General features: G+C 44.0%; 1 protein-coding gene across 1 annotated transcript in view; it reads right to left on the bottom strand.

Annotated features, from left to right (window-relative positions):
* TBL3 (transducin beta like 3) overlaps positions 1-17,530 on the bottom strand; it is an 825,158-nt gene that overhangs the window by 395,763 nt on the left and 411,865 nt on the right. The window contains exon 10 of the mRNA XM_044089118.1: positions 3-211. Within this exon, the coding sequence (XP_043945053.1) occupies positions 3-211 (209 nt within the window). The remainder of the gene's footprint in view (positions 1-2; positions 212-17,530) is intronic.

The following is a 17,530-nucleotide window of genomic DNA, read 5'->3' as shown; positions in this document are numbered from 1 at the left end:
ACCTGTTGTTTAAGTTTAAGGGTCAAAAGATCATACAGGATGAAGTTGTGTTCTGCTGTTACTGTAATAATTTTCTTTATTGCAGGAACAAGTGCACAGTAAGTCAAAGAATGTTCTTCAGCATCTGCCTCTTTTTTCTCCTGCAATGGTCCAGGTGGTGAATGAGAATAAACACATTGCCCAGATGCAGCATTCCAAACACGAAGAATTCCTGCAAAAAGTGAAAAAAATGCTACCTGAAAATATTTCATTTTAGCAGCATGGTTTTTGATAACAGCTCTGTCTGTGTTTATTTTCTTATCAATAATAAGTGTAGTGCGTGGCATCGTTTCAAGGAACTAAATCTTCATTAGCAGAAAAACAAAGTACAGTTGTGTACACTTATCATAAATGTATATGTTCGAGTGTATTCACTGTTGCAGTCATCACACTTGGGTTATCCTGCCAGGTGTAGCCCTCAGTCGGCCCGAATACCAGAGGCTTAGTATTTCTGCATAGGTTGCTGTTGCCCCAAGACTGACGTCAGGTCGTCAGTGGTATAAATTCAGCCAGCCGATGCCATTACATTAGTTTTTCTTGCCCAAATGTCAGCCCCCCCCCCCCCCCCCAAATAGGGAACTAGGTTTTGCTGGAAAAATTCCACCAGTAGAAAGTAAATACCAACAATCCTTGTAGAGAGTGAGGAAGAGAGAGAGTGAGAGAGACGAGGGGGATGGAGGGTGGGAAACCAGGACTGCAACAGTGAATACACTTGAACATCTACATTTATGGTAAGTGTACACAACTGTACTATGTTCATGTTTCACTGTTGCATTCATCACACTTGGGTTGATTCCCAAAGCTGAAGTAAAGAGTGGAGGCAGTCGAGAAGTTGTGAGGCTGGCTAGTATGCGATGCAAGACTGTGGTTGCAAAGCCTGCTCTGGATTTAGAAAAGATAGGCAGGTGGCAATGTTTGGTGAAGGTATGAACAGAACTCCATGTTGCAGCCTCCAGGATGTCCCTGGTAGGGACCCCTCTGAGGAAAGCTGCAGAGGTGGAGGTTGCCCTTGTGGAATGTGTCCAGACCCCCTGTGGGGGTGGTTTCCCATGGTGTTTGTAACAGAAATGGATACAGTGTGCTATTAATTTGGAGATCATTTGCTTGGATATGGCCTTGCCCTCAGCCCCTGCTGCAAAGCTGCCTAGCAACTGGTCAGTTTTCCTAAAGGGCTTAGTGCTATCCAGGCAGAATCCAAGTTGTCTGTGTGCATCTAAAGAGTGCAGAATCCTTTCACTCTTATTTTGAGGGTTAGGGAAGAAGGTGGGCAAATTAATAGATTGGTTGAGAGCCACACTGGACACCACTTTAGGCATGAAGGTTGGGTTAGTCCTAAGGGAGACCCTGTCAGCATGAAAAATGATGAAAGGCTTCACAGCCATTAGTGCTTGTAGCTCTGAAACTTTTCTAGCTGAAGTGATGGCCAGAAGCAAGGCTGTTTTCCAAGACAGGAATTATAATTCTGCTGAAGCTGCAGGCTCAAAGGGAGATAGTGTGAACTTTTCCAACACAAAGTTAAGGCCCAAAGCTGGGGTAGGAGCTCTTCTGGGTGGCCTTAAATTGTTAGCCCCTCTTAGGAACTGTTTGATGATAGGGTGAGCAAAGAGAGGTGACTCTGTGCTGTAATAAGCCAAGATGGCAGAGGCATGAATTTTAATAGAAGAGAAGGATAGGCCCCTGTAAAGTAGGTCTGCTAGGCAATCCAGGATGAGAGGTAGGGAGGGCTATGCTGTATCAGCTCCCTTAGCCTGGATCCAGGTGCAATACCTTTTCCACTTGTCAGCATAGAGTTTTCTAGTGATGTGGCATCTGGCCTCACGTATAACATCCAGGACTTTCTTGCTCAGGCTAGCAACTGGAGGAGAGGTCAGGGAATAAGCCAGGCTGCCAGGTTCAGGGTCTGCAATTGTGGATGCATGAATTCTCCATTCTGCTGGGTCAGGAGATTGGGAATCTGAGGAAGGTGCCATTGAAGTAGGGGTGACAGACTGCACAGCAGTGGGTACCAGTGCTGGCGTGGCCAGTCTGGGGCAATCGAGATTGCTCTTGGTTTTTCCTCCCTTATTTTGAGTAGTACCCTTGTGAATAGAGGTAGAGGGGGAAATGCATAGATCGAGAGGTTTACTCATTGGAAGGATACGGCATCCACTTTCCAGGCCTTGCTGTGAGGTTTCCTGGTGCAGAATTTGCTGAGCTGGTGATTGTTGTGGAAGGCAAATAGGTCCACCTTCGGGGTGCCCCATTTCTGGGTTATAAGGTTGAAGGTGCTGTGGTCTAGCTGCCACTAATGTGGGTCTAGGAGTTTTCTGCTTAAGTTGTCTGCCAGAGAGTTTTGGGAGCCTGGCAGGAATTATGCTATCAGGTAAATTTGCATGGCTTAAGCCGTGCGCCAAAGGGTCATGGCTACCCTGCAGAGGGGATAGGAGTGAGTTCCTCTCTGCTTGTTGATGTACCACATCACTGTGGTGTTGTCTGTTTTGATCGGTAGAGGACCTGAAGACAGTAGGGGTCTGAAAGCTGTCAGAGCATGCTGAACAGCTAGCATCTCTTTTTGGTTGATATGCAGATGCATTTAATTTGGGCTGAAATGGCCCTGAATGCGCCTGCCGTCCAGGTGTGCACCCCAGGCATAATCTGATGTGTCTGTGGTTAGGGTCTGGGTGGCGTGGGGTTGTGAAAAGGGAAGGTCCTTGTTGTGGTTGCATGCTGCCGCCCACCAAAGAAAATCTTTCCCTAGACAAGGTATCATAGGTATGATGGTTTCCAGGTCCTGACAGTGTTGACACCAAACGCTTTTTAAGTACCACTGAAGTTTCCTTACATGCAATCTGGCATATGGAATGAGTAGAATGCAGGATGCCATGAACCCTACAGCTTGCAGGATTTTTCTTGCAGATAACTGGGTTCTGGTGGCTAGTTGAGAGAAGTAGCCTGTCAGATAGGGTTGCTTTCCTGGAGTAAGGAATGTCATCTGGGATGCTGTGTCCAGGCTTGCTCCTAGGAATACAATTTTTTGAGTGGGGACTAGTTTGGATTTCTTTTCATTTAAAGTGTACCCCAGGGGGGGCAGTAGCTCCTTTACAAAGGTCAGGTGCTGTAATAGCTTTTCCTGACTGTCTGCCTGAATCAGGCAGTCATCTAGGTTGGGGTAAATTTGAATATTTCTTTGTCTGCAAAAAGCAATGGCAGGAGCCAGGCATTTTGTGAAAACTCTGGGAGCAGTGGATAAGCCAAAAGAAAGAACAGAGAACTTAAAGTGCATAGATCCTGTCCTGAAATGTAGATATTTCCTGCAAGAATCCCTGATTAGGATGTGTAGATAGGCCTCTTTTAGGTCTTGGGTGGCTAACCAAGCATCCTTGGATAGCATAGGAAGAAGCTGCTGCAGGGTGAGCATTTTGAATTTTGGTATCACCAGGAAAGTGTTTAAAATTGATAGAGTGAGGATTGGGCACCAGATGCCCTCTTTTCTGAGTACTAGGAACAGCCTGGAATAGAAACCTTGGCCTATCTGGTCTGAAGGAACAGGCTGTATTGCCCTCATGGATAGCAGTGAATGGACTTGATTTTGTGCCTCTGCCCACTGGTTTGGAGGAATATCTAGGAACCCATTTGGGGTTTGGCAGTGTGTGGAAATACAATTTGTATTCCTGGGACACTATGTTGAGGACCCATCGGAAGTTGGTGATGGAAGCCCAGTTTTTTGCATGAGAGGACAGTTTTCCTCCTAGGGGCACAAGCAGGTGGGCAGTGGTAAGGGGAGGTGTTGTAAAGTCATTGTGAGTTCTTTACATAAGGGGGTGGCTTAGCATGCCCTGTTTTTGAAGTGGAGGAACTCCATTGCTTAGATCTCTGCATTCCCTGGGACTGCTGTCTGGGGGGGGGGGGGGTTTGCTTCCCTTAGCTCTTATCTGAACTGGCCTTGAGGGGGCTGAAAAGGACCAGTGTTTGGAGGGGCAATGCCTACTGAACCTCGGAAGCTGGACTTGCAAGAAGTCTTTAACTGTCTGCATAGATTTAGATTTTTCTTCCATCTTTTTTAAGACCTCTTCTGCCTTGGTGCCAAAAAAATTGGCTTTGTGCAATGCTGCATCCAACAATTTTGATTTGACATGGTCTGGCAAGGTTAGTTCCTTAAGCCAAGCATACCTTCTAAGTATAGAACCTGTGACTGCTGCCCTGCAGGATGCTTCTAGGGCGTCAAAGCCACATTGCAAGGTGTGCTTAGTAACTTGGCTTGCAGAATGCATAAGCTCCTGTAATTCTTTATTTTCCGCACAAGTAGGAAAACGTAGATCATTTTTGTTTAAGGAGCTCCATTGCATGTTGCTGATATTTCAACATGTGGAACTGAAAATTTAGTGCTTTAATGGCAAGAGTTGCAGAGGTGTATACTTTTTTACCCCATCTGTCTAAAGCTCGGGAATCCCTGTCCGAAGGGGTGTGATTCTTGGCTGTGGCTGCTTTTATTCCTTTAGTTCCCTGGGAGATGACCTCTGGGCCCACAGTAGGATTTTTGAAAAGAAATTTGTGTGATTCGGGGACTCTGTAATACCTATCAGGTTTCCTGGGAGCAGGTGGTAGGGTTACAGGAGTTAAACTAGATTCCATTAAAACATCATCCACAACATCCAGGACAGGAAGGATAGCTAAGGGTCTGTGCTGTGGTAAATCTAAAAATTCCCTGAGTCTCTTTTTGGACTGAGGATAATCCTGACATTCCCAATGAAAATGTTCTCTCAAAGTATGTAGGGTTTCACCAAATGAAAAATCCTCTGGAGCAGAGGCAGAGGGGATGGATTCCTCTGCATCTCAATCCTCATAAGCAGACAAGGGCATGTCTTCATATTCTGAAACCTCAGAGTCGTCGGACTCCTGGTCAGATAAAGCTGCTGGGTACAAGTCTCTTTCTTTTAGAAGGGATAGGCTGGCTTCCCCTAATAAGCATTATAAGGTCTTCCGCCATTTTAAGCATTTGAGATTGAAGCATGGAAGCAGGTGATTGAGTTTGGGTCGTCGGTTTTTTAGGCATAGTTCATACCCTTGGCCTTAGAAACTTGGTAGTTTTAGAAAGAACTGAAGACGCGAAAGAAGTCGTCGGTTTGTGTCGAATATCGGTAGTGCGAAGAACTCCCTCGGAAGCCAGTGCCTGCTCAGCGGCTCCGGACTCATCCAAGGGAGAGATATCCACAGGATCCTTATTCAAAGAAGAGTCTCGCGGCATACCGGACTACGAACGGGTCTCGGTAGTGGCCTGCGACTCCACCGAAGCGGGCATCAGGGTCTGCGAAAGCCCCACACCGAGTACCAGCGAACTGGCGACTAGCTTAACGGAAGCATCGTCAGCAGTTTTGGACCTGTGCGGTCTGTCTATGTCTTTACCCTTACATTTTTTCAGAAGATCGGTAGTCGGATGGCTTACCGAAGCCATTTTGGAATACGGAGATCAAGAGTGAAAGTATTTAGCTACGATAAGGGCCTGAACACATATAGTTCTGGCGTAACAGGTGACGCAGTAAGAAGGGAAATCTCGGTGTGGTATTTGCTTTCCACAGGCGAGACAATTGTTAACCTTTTCTGACATCGGTTAGAGCAAGAAAAAAGATTGTCTACGGGGTACATAGCTTTAGAAGACTTCAACTTCAATTTCAGAAATGAAAAACTCAGGTAGCAGCCGACCGGCACTCATGCAAACTGCTTCTGCTTTGGGCTCTTCAGCATGAAAGACTGATGTAATGACGTCAGCTGCCTGATTTTATACCACTGACGACCTGACATCAGTCCTGGAGCGACAGCAATCGACGCAGAAATACTAAGCCTCTGGTATTCAGGCCAACTGAGGGATAGCCCTGGCAGGATAACCCAAGTGTGATGACTGCAACAGTGAAACATGAAGAACATCATGATGTAGTGAGACAGATTCATTAAGCAGTGTGTCTCCGATAATCGGAATAAGCTGCCCCTGCAGCTTAAGCAGTGTGATAATATTATCTTTCATTTATACCGTGGTTGACTGGATGGCTACCCTCTGGGTATCCTCAAATGTATTATTTACTTATATTTGTTTACTGGGGTAGTGCACTGACCTCAATGGACCAATATGCATGCACAGCCCAGGTGAGTAGGATTAAGAAATGAACAAAACATATTTACACATACAAAGATATGCTAAAAAACAAATTATTCACACACACACTCACATATATTTACAGATGCAAGAATATGCTACAACATTTAGTTCAAGAAGCAGTTAATATCAAAACATGCATGGAAAAGTGGAATTAAGCTGAGTAGAGCTTTACTGATAAGATGCAGTCATAATGACTGAGATGCGTTATGCTCACTACTCAAAGTTACGGTTAGATAGAACAGCTGCACCGATAGGACGGATACAGAGCATGAGGTTCCAAGTGTGATGTGCAATCAGCACAAATTAGGAAAAGGGGGCAGGGATCTGCCCTGGGCCTCACTTTATGTGGTCTTATTGTGGTAAAACAGCACCCCTTCGTTCATACTTTAACTGTCACATTAATTCTGTGCAAGGCCACTGAAAACACATAGTCCAGAATGAGAAGCACTCCTTCACTCTCACAAGGCACACTGACAAGTTGCCCTGAAGTTGGCATTTCCTCAGGAGAGGTGCGGTGAGATGGCACCGATGGGAATGGGAAGACGGCACCAAATGCCCACGGCCAGGGCCACGAGCAGATGCTCAATGTGTAGCAGGGCAGGATCTGCCAAGATGCAAAATGAAAATTAACTTGGAAAACAAAATAAAGGATGAACGTTTAATGGAAGAGTATGGCAACTAGTTGATACATTTTTATACAATTTAGGATGCTACATATAAAAAGTAAGAGACTATTACAAACCGTACAAGAAAAGTGTTTGCAACTTTTTCTGATACAGGAAAAGGGATTGTGCCATGTGTAGCCTCATTTCTTGATCCAGCACTGTGATTTATTTTAATTAGCTTTTTGGGGTATGTGGAATGGATAACAGTGGCTAATTTTCAGTTATGACCTAAATAAATGCAGCACAGTAGTGAAATACATTTCATAAGTACAATCAAGTTCCGTAACACTGACCAATTACATAGAAATGCATAAAGATGGAAATGCAAGGGCAAAAAAGAAGCCAATATACAAGGTTCAGAGAAAAGACACAGTTGTGAGGGCCATACAGAAGAAATATGACGTTTGCAAAACCAACCTACACTGACATACTAGACAGCAATATAACTGTAAGGGCGGCACAGTGGTACAGTGGTTACCATTGTTGCCTCACAGCAAGAGGTTCTCTGGTTTGATTCTAAGCTGGGGTGCCTTCTGTGTAGAGACTGTATGTCCTCCCTGTGTTCGCATGGGTTTCCTCTAGGCACTCCGGTTTCCTCCCACATTCCAAAGACATACAAGCTGGAGCACTTCTCCCTGGGCCTCTGCTGAAAACGGGCTCTGTCCCAGATGGACTTTCCTGGTAAACAAATGTTAAATAAATAAATAAATACATTTGAGATTTCATTTTAATTTTGATTTAACTGAATGTGTTGAGTGAGAATGAATGATGGTCTTTGCAGAAGTGCTAAGCAAAGATGAGAGCAGACCATCAATAGCCTTTGTTTTATATGGAATACTGTGTCTGTGTGTCTACGACAGTGAGACAAAATAAGTTATATGTGCTGTGCAGTAGGATTAGAAACATTTGCATGTCTTTTTTGTGTCTGGGAGCATGAGGATGGGTGTAGGAGGGGAGTAAAATGTGGCAAATACATGTCCTCTGACTACATTTGGTAGTATATACTTTACATAAAACGTGGCAAATACATGTACTCAGACTACATTCAGTAGTATATACTTTACAAACTACATATTACTGTACTCTGTAATTACTATTAAAACAATTAAAAATTGCTAACAAAAAACATTATGTCTGAGGCTGGGCTTGAAGGAGAATAATATAGTTAATGCAGGTTTAGTTGCAATATACTGCAATACAGAAATCTACAGCTGGACCAGCTTTAGATGCAATATAAGGAGATCTACGGCTATGTCAAAGGTTAGTACACTGGTTAAACAAGAGAGGGAGGGGGCAGATATGTTGAATTGAGCTACGTGGAAGAGGTTGGTGCTCTCTATCTTTGGCTGAAAGAACAGGTCAGTGATCGACAGGGAAGATGTACATAATCGTAGCAAGACATAGCAGGACTGCAGGTGAATAATTTGGGATGTGAATTATTGCTGAATCTAATTTGCAAAGCCTGTAACCGAATCTGGTGTAGAGAGATTAGAAGGATAATTCCTGTCTGCTTTATTCAGCACTGGAGATGGTCATGTCTGGAGATGGCATCTTCCAAAATGTCCACCATAAGGAAGGACCATAAGAAAGACAATGGAGAAAGCTGTCAGACCTTCTGCAACTTCTTTTCGGGCAAAAGGATGGGGTCTGTAAGCCATTCTCCATTGCTTTAAGTCATCAGGGACCATCTGAGAGAGTGATGCTGAGTTGGTGGTCTGTTCTTCCTCATATGTATCAGGAACCAGAGGATTCTACAGGATAATCTGTGGCCTTCATTTATTTGAGTGACCTTCCTGGAATTCCAATAAAGAAGATGGTCTCTAGGTACCTCACTCTACAATGAACACTGCTGTTGCTGCTGCAGACTTGATGAGCTAGACTGGACACCTGATTGAGCAGCCCAAGAAAATGTATGTGCAATAAGCTGCAGACCTCCCTTGTGCATGGCCAACACCAGCTGGGGAAAAATGGCACCTGCAGGTAATGTTGCTGTGCTACCAAGATTTGTGTTGGCAATACTTCTGAGATGACCTGTGGTGGGCAAAGATAAGAGTAGCAGAGGGAGAAAAAAAGGCACCAAGGGTGTCAGACCAACACTGATGAGAGTGGTCAGTCACATTACAGTCATCGTAGATATGGACAGTGCTGACATACAGTCATCTGATCAGCAGACGCCATCAGTTGAAAAACAGCATCATTGTCTGTGTAGTGGTGAGTAACCTGGTGCTGAATATGGTGTCAGGCATACTGATTCCTTCTACCTGATTTGTGACAGAAGTGTCCACAAATTATTCAGTCTCAGGAATGGTGATGTTGACGCCACGAGTACATGTCTGATACTGGCCTTGGTGCTGGAAGCTTCATAACTGATGCTGTGGAAAAGAACACAAGACAGTGTGGAAACTGCAGAACTAGCAGCACAGAACATGTTAAAAATCTAACTCTCAAATGGACTCTCAAATCTCCCCTTAGCCAGGGGCTTACCACAGGCCACCAATGTTCTACCTTTTACAATAATGATGACTTTTGCCAGCTTTTCATAGTCAGTTAATGTAAGGGGGGCTAGGATAAACTACACCTGTGGAAAGCGGGTGCAATGTTTTCCAATGCTCTACAGAAGGGCACAACTATTAAGACTGCAGTGACCTTGGCGTGACACTTCTGATCAATGGGATGGATGCTCACAGCTCTGCCCTTAGACACCAGAGATGGGACCATGACTGCAGGGCCGTTTCCCAAGTTTCCTAATGATGAACCTTAATTTCTTAATTGACCTGCCCTGCTGACGTTACAGGCCAGCTGGAAATCTATCGATAGAGGGGATCAGGTGACATTCCAGCAAAGGCTTGTTTCATGAAATAATGCTGCAGTGTTTCTTTTCTATGCTTACAAGTAGCATGATTATATTTCTGGCAGACGGCACAATAATTGTGCTTGGGCCACGTAAATGCAATAATGTGGCAGACGGCACAATAATCTGTGCTTGGGCCACGTAAAGGCAATAATGGCAGCTCTGGTGCCTGTTGTTAGCAGCAATCACCCTACGACCGGCAGACGTTAAAAAAATGGTTTGGGCCTGGAACCAGTGTGCTAAACAAGGAGTGAGATGGGGACAGTAAAAAAATGCTAAAAAATATTAGCAGAGTGCACACACAGAAGAAGCAAAATTCACACACTTGTGCACCTGGAATTAGAATATCAGTACCTCAGTAGAGAGAAAAATCTGATTTTAGGACTTACACTACACCCAGGGATGTATGTTAAAACAGAGTAGTTCATAGTAGTAACAAAGAAAAAAACTTTGAGTAAGAAAGTCCCAAAGTTGATCTATTATTAGTACTGGAATAAGTCACATTATGTGAGGTGTTATGGGACAGTGAAAGTACACAACAACTTTGTAACCATTTTAAATTGATTGGAAGATTAACTGAACCTAACCTAAAGGGGTTACAGCAGCGTTTACAAGATGATAGAATGTTCGCACTTTAAACAGATTTTTGATACAATGTTCGTATCAATTAATTATTTTAAGACGTACGAATATTTACATCTATAGGTGACTTGTAAGAAGGAAGGAAAAAGTGTTTGATTAAATAATGAACATTTTATAACTTATCTGGTAATTAGAGTATAATAGTTGACTTTAAGAGAGTGGTTGTTACTTTAACAACTAGTTAATTTTGGAGCTGGGTTTGATTGGTCAGTGCTTTGTGTGTTAACTATTTGAACTTCGGCTTTTTAGAATGGAACTGTTTGTCTGAAGAAGTCCGGATAAGATCCGGATGAAAAGCGCTTTACATTGAATGGTTTCATATTTTATGGTTTTAATTGTTTTACTTTGTTCGTGTCAGTCCGACAATAAACATAGTGGAATACCTGTTCTTCGTTTGGGAATCAGTGCTTGTTTTTTCTTCACAGTTGTTGGAAATTCGTTTATTGGTGTATGATTAGAAGAATCAGTCAGCCAGAAAAATATTTAGGTGTTGAGCAGACCTACCACTTCTTATGAAATGTAAGGATTACTGGAGCCTGTCAAAAGGCTTTTAACAAACCAATTCATTCTTTCGGCTGTACTACCATAATTAAATCCTTTTCCAAGATGTTAAAATATCCACAAGAAAGAGGCATTCAGATTAGAATTATGCAGCAGAAACAATATGAGGGGTCTAGCCTAACACCTGCCTCCCTCCTCAATGACAGAGGGACCAAGCCCAAACAGCCAAGCTACTGAGTGATCAGTGTGAGGTACTCTTCACTAAGCCTGATCTCTGAGAAAGAACAAACTACGGGCGAGCAGGTAACAGAACCGGGCATCAGGGCTGAGCTGCCAAAATGCATGCATCACCTGCATAGAAAACGTAAACACAACTCACACCCCACCCCAAATATTCCCTTATAGGCGACATACAAATCACAAGCAGCATAAAAGACGCAACATATACTTGAGAAATTCTAATGTTTGAGGAAAAGAGATGAGATCCATCAAGGAATGCACTTTCTTTTCCTGGATTCTGTTCCCCAAACAGCTGGGCTCCTTGACTGCATTGTTTATGGATCACATAGCAAATGTTTAATTTTTACTAAATGCTTTTATTTGAAAAAAGGTCATAAATGCATTAGAAAAAAAACAGTAAGGACAGACGAAACAAGATTAGTATAAAGTGTACAGACAAATACATACTCAGTACGTTTTGTTAAACATATACAAAATCTCATCTACAGAATGTTACTACCTCAACAAGGCACTTCCCAGTAATAATACAAGTACTCATATTCCAAGCCAACCAAGTGCTGCAGTCATATTCTTGTATAACTGCTAGAACCTTGCAGGACAGGACCAGGGTGCATATTTTCCAAACTAAAAGCTGGCTTGTTGCTCAACATAAAATAAATAAACAAGATTATGTGATCTAACCCTATCAATTCATTGCAAATATATGGGAAGAAGGAGGAGCCGAAGAGACAAACATTCTCCAGGGTTGAATGATGTCTGCAGATGATGACTGCAGCCACACAATTAAAAGATATTTGCTTTTTGAAAGGAAGGTTTTGACAAATTTAGGTAACATTTTAAAGAGCAAAGGTCAGTACAGTCAAAGCTACGTTTCTTCAGGAGTAACACAGATCTGCAAAAGCAAGATTGTAAGCAACTCAGTGCAAATAGAAAATAATGCTTTTGAACTGGGGAGTGGGAGAAAACCACCGAAGGTTACATGGACATCATGAAGATAGTACCACTGGGTAAAATCTTACCAGAACAGTACATGCCCTCTTCACTGTTACAGTATTTTTATTATAGGGATCTCCCGCCTAGGACACCCCATCGTTTGGCCAGTATACCAAAGTCTTATCATCTTGTATGCACTGTACATCACACATATACTCCCTGCACAGGATGCAGGGCATAAAAGTGGCGTATGGATGCAGTTACCCAGAACTGAACTGCACCAGTACAGCACAGCTTCCACAGGACAAAGGAGTCCATGCACATCCAGAAAAAGAAAAGGTGCAAGAAGAAATATGGGAGACCCTCAGTCAAAGGGGAATCCAAAACAAACAAGAAGGGGTTGTTGGGAGGAGGTGAGTACTGCAACAGTGACGAGAAGGATATCTACTGTAAAGGTAAGATCTTGCACAACTGTACTGTGTCCTTCTTATCACTGTCGCAGCATTATTAACTACAGGAAAAGTAAAAAGCTCAAGAAACAGAACGGGAGGTGGAAGGCTGAGAAGAGCCCTCAACAAAGCCATACAAAGTATCTCTAGCAAAACTTGCTCTGGCTCTAGAAATCACAGCCACCTTATAATGCTTAGTAAAGGTATGCACAGTGTTTGAAGAGTAAGCATTTGAAAAGAGGGGACAATGAGAAAGGTGTTGAGCAGGAAGAGATACAGACTAGGTCTCCAAATGCCCACCCTTTCTAGGAACAAGGAACATCCTGAATAAAAACCCTATCCCACTTGGGAAGGTGGGAACAGGCTGAATGGTTCCTTGGTTCACTAGGGACCCTAGGACCTCTGGGAAATGAAGTTGCTCTAGAAGAGGTTGAGGAATCCTTGAAAAAGGAGGGAGAGACTTGCATATCATGAAATAACCCTGATGGATGATAGAAAGAACCCAAGAGTCTAAAGTGATGAGAAGCCAATTTAGAAGACAAAGAGAAAGCCGAAGGGATAAAAGAACCTGGTCTAAGAGTGTGGAGGGTGAGTGGGGTGGAATTGTCAAAGTGAAGCAGGATTATCAGTTGAAGGAGGCTTCTGGGTCACAGAAGTCTGAAAAGCATTAATAGAGTAAGCTTCCTGCCCTTGGAGGTCTGGCAGGTTTGCCAGCAGACAAAAGCAGATCTAGAAGGATAATTCTTCTGGAAAGAATAGTTGTGTAAGAACTTACCATAACCATAGAGGTCCTTCTCTTCCATGTTGCAGTATTCTTCACCTTAGGGAGTTGCTGCCTGCAGCACCGGACATCTGGCCAGTATACCAAAGTCTTGGAAACAGCGGCATGTGTGACCATAAACTGACGTAGGCTATATCTGTGACGTCTGCACATACCCAACTCAGTAGTGGCTGCAGCACAGAGAGAGACCCCAGGAGCAGGTGGAGAGAAAAAGCATAAACCTCCCAGACACACAAAATCAGGGTTTCCTATTATATTCTCGAAAGTCGACAATGTCGGCTGAGAATGGTGAAAGTGCAGAACATTGAACGGGAAAACGGAAATCTCTGTAAGGGGAGATTTCCATTTACTTCAATGTAGTGCGGTCTCAACCTTTAGTGATTCGAACCATTAAACTTTCGATGTTCTAATATAGACCCCAAAATCAGTGGTAGGGAAAAAAACACAGGTAATAATATGGCCAAAAAGGGGGAGGTGGGAGGGACTGAATACTGCAACATGGAACAGAAGGACATCTATGGTTATGGTAAGTTCTTACACAACTATTCACACAACTATTCTATGTCCTTCTATTCTCATGTTGCAATATTCATAACCTTGTGGAGAGTACCACAGCTCTCTAGGAAGTAACATGGGAGGCAGGTTGGGGAGCAGAGTCTAGGAGACCCTGCAGGATAGACCTAGCAAACCCTGCTCTAGCCTTGGAGATCAAATCCAATTTGTAATGCTTGGTAAAGGTATGTACAGAAGACCAAGTTGCAGCCTCTAGAATAGAAGCGTAATCCACACCCTTGAGGAAAGCTGCTGAAGAGGAAGTTGCTCTGGTGGAATGGGCCTTGACAAATGAACTCAATTGCTTTCCATGAATGGAATAGCAAAAGGCAATGGCTTTAGAAATCCAAGAGGCAAGTGTGTGCTTTGACACTGCTTTGCCAAGGGCCCTAGGATGAAAGGAGACAAATAGTTGGTCAGATTGTCTGAAGGGTTTTGTCTTGTCTAAGTAGAACCTCAGTTGCCTATGAAGATCCAAGGAATGCAAAGCCCTTTCTGTGGAGTTCTGTGGGGGAGGGTAAAAGACAGGTAAATTAATGGCCTGATTTAATTTCATTAACTACTTTAGGTGTGAATGAAGGGTTACTTCTGAGACAAACCCTATCTTTATGAAAAACAAATACGGAGGAGAAGCCATAAGGGCTTGGATCTCAGAGACCCTCCTGGCAGAAGTAACGGCCACTAACAAGACTGTTTTCCATGTAGAAAATTTGAGAGAGGACGAATGGGCTGGCTCAAAAGGGGCCAATGTAAGCTTTTCTAGCACAAAGTTATGGCCCCAAGGAGGAGGGATAGGCTTACGGGGAGGTCTTATGTGAAGGACCCCTTTCAGAAACAGCTTGACATCCAACCTGGAAGCTAGAGGTGCAGTCAAGGGAAGGCAAGCAGAAATAGCAGAGAGGTGCAGTTTCACTGAGGAATAAGTCAGCCCTGAATGTAGTAACTCACACAAGTAAGAAAGGACCATTGGAACAGAAACTTGAAATGGGTCCCGTTTTCTCTTGAGGCACCAATGGGAGAATCTTTTCCATTTTAATAAATAGTTTCTCCTGGTGCTTGGTTTCCTGGCCTCCTGCAGGACATTGAGTATGTCCTCTGAATATAGGTGCCTAAAGGAGACCAGAACTCTATCCCCCACACTGTCAGTTTAAGATTGAGAAGGTGGGGATGAATAAGACAGGGGGTCTTGTGTGAGTAGGTCAAAGTGGTGAGGTAACCTGTGGTGATTGCCCTTGGGCTACAATGTAGAGTAGGGGAAACCAATGCTGTCTTGGCCAGAAGGGGGTCACCAGCAGGATTTTTGGTTTGTCCTTCTGTATTTTCAGGAGGACTTTGTGAATCAAAGGAAATGGCGGGAAGGCATAAAGAAACATTCCCTCCCATGAAAAGGAAAAGGCGTCCACCCTCCAGGCTTGTGGATGGGGAAGCCTTGTGCAAAAGAGGGGCATTTGTCTGTTCTGGGAGGAGGCAAACAGATCTGCCTGAGGAATACACCACCTGTAAATTACATCCAGAAATACCTCCCCCCTGTGAAGCATCCATTCGTGGGAGGGTGTTAAAGTTCTGCTCAGGGTGTCTGCCATCTTCATTGTCTTCTGATGGGATGTAAACTGCCTGCAAGTGAATATATAGTGCTGCTGCCAGAGATCAAATCTGAATAGCAAGACTGCAGAGTGGGTAAGATTTTTTTTCCTCCCTGTTTGTTTATATACCACAGAACTGTCATGTCTGTGATGACCTTCAGGGTGTCTGGTGGAAGGATCTCTTGCAAGGCCTGTATTGCCAAGGAAAGGGCCCTTGGCTCTTTTAGGCTGATGTGGTCCGTCCTTTCTTGAATGGACCACTCCCTCTGAACTTTGTGCTGTGTGTTGGCATGTGTAGGATAGCCCCCCAACCTAGATCTGATGCGTCTGTGTAAAGATGCTGTTTGGGTGGAGGGGTCTGCAAGCATACCCCTTGATTGAGGGTAATGCTAGCAATCCACCAGGAGAGTTCCCTTTTTAAACAGGGAAGAAGAGAAATTTTGTTTCCAAGGGTTGAGAGTGTTGGCTCCAAACATTTCTCAAAACCCACTGAAACTTCCTCATGTACATCCTGGATAGAGGGATCATGGGAATCAAGGAAGCCATGTATCCTAGGATTCTGAGAAACTCCCTGGCTGAGATGGTTGGTAGAGGTAGCAGAGAGTGGAAGAAGTAAGTGAGAAATTCCACTTTTTGAGCAGGGACAAAGACTTGACATCAAGTCTGCCCTTATCCTGCACCCCAGAAAAAACAAGATCTTGGGAAGGAGACATTTGAGACTTTAGGCAATTTACAGTGAAACCTAGATCCTGCAAGATCCTGCAAACAATTCCCAAGTATTGGGACAGGGTGAGAGGATCTTGGTGCAGAATAAGGAGGTTGTCCAAGTAAGGCTAAATTTGTATGCCCTGCAGTCTGCAATGTGCAATGACTAGGGCTAGACACTTTGGGCTCCCCACAGCTCCAAGAGTATTCACAAAGGGTAAGGCAGAGAACTGAAAATGTGAAGAACCCACTGAGAAATGTAAACATTTCCTGTAAGTGGGATAAATAGGGATGTGAAGGTCAGCAACCTTCAGATCCAGGGAGGCCATGAAGGCTTGCTGAGGAATAAGGGGAAGAAGGTGCTGTAATGTGAGCATTTTGAAGGTAGGCACCTTGAGGAAGAGATTGAGGTGGGATAAGCTGAGTATGGGTCTCCAAGGAACATCTTTTCTTGAAACCAAAAACATCCTGGAATAAAACCCATTGACTAAATGATCCTCTGGTACTTGTTCTATAGTTCCCTGAAAGAGGAGTTGGCTCAGGATAATGGGAAAAAGTGGAAACAGATTGGGTGGGGGTTGAGGAATTCCATGGAAGGGTGGAATTGCCCACCAAGTCATGAAGTATCCCCTCTTGATGATGGACAGCACCCACTTGTCTGTGGTGATTTTCAGCCAGGAGGGTAGGGAAAGGGTTAGGCATAGAGATTGGGGGAGTGGAACTGGGTAAGGGAAGAGAGTCGCAGTGGAGGAGCTCTATCTGGGTCTGGCCATCTCCAAAAGGAAGAAGGTGTGGGGGTGGTAGAAGATCTAGGAGCAGATTGTTTCCTAGGATGTTTCCGTCGCGTGGACTGAGTTGCAGAGGGATGAGAGGACTGCCTCTTGACAATGCTAGGCTTTTGAGAGTAATTTCTATGGAATCTGGGAACAGGTGAAACAATAAATGTTTAAGATTTTGTAAGTCTTTACCTTTTACCTGCAGAGACTTAAGTAGCTCTGCAGAGGCAGCTCCAAAGAGGGCATTGTTGTCCAAAGGGCCACCTAACAGCTTAGCTTGGACATCCAAAGGTAAAGGCTAAAGTCTCAACCATGTGAAAACCTCCTTAACACAGAACAAGAAGCAGCAGACTTTGAAGACACGTCTGCAGAATCATAGCCGCACTTTTAATAGAGTGTCTGGTCACTTAAGAAACCGTGGACGGAAGGGTACTCAGTTGGGCCTTAGCTGGTGAGTCTGGAACCTCGGACAGAAGAGTAGAGGCCTTGGTCAGGGAATCTAAACAAACTTAGCCATGTGGGTCTGATAACCAAGATGGAAGTATATACTTACTTCCTCAACCTGTCCATAAGTTTACTCTCTTTATCAGTAGGGAAAGGGAAGAGGAAGGTAGTTGCCCAGAGGACTATCAGCTGACACTGCAACGACTGCAGTGTCTGCTGGCGGGTTCTTGAAAAGGTAC

The sequence above is a fragment of the Protopterus annectens genome, chromosome 12.part0, assembly GCF_019279795.1.
Source record: "Protopterus annectens isolate FY-2018-M chromosome 12.part0, PAN1.0, whole genome shotgun sequence".
NCBI classification, from domain to species: domain Eukaryota; kingdom Metazoa; phylum Chordata; order Ceratodontiformes; family Protopteridae; genus Protopterus; species Protopterus annectens.
The sequence above is the reverse complement of the archived record's forward strand: the minus strand, read 5'-3'. Positions and strand labels throughout refer to the sequence as shown.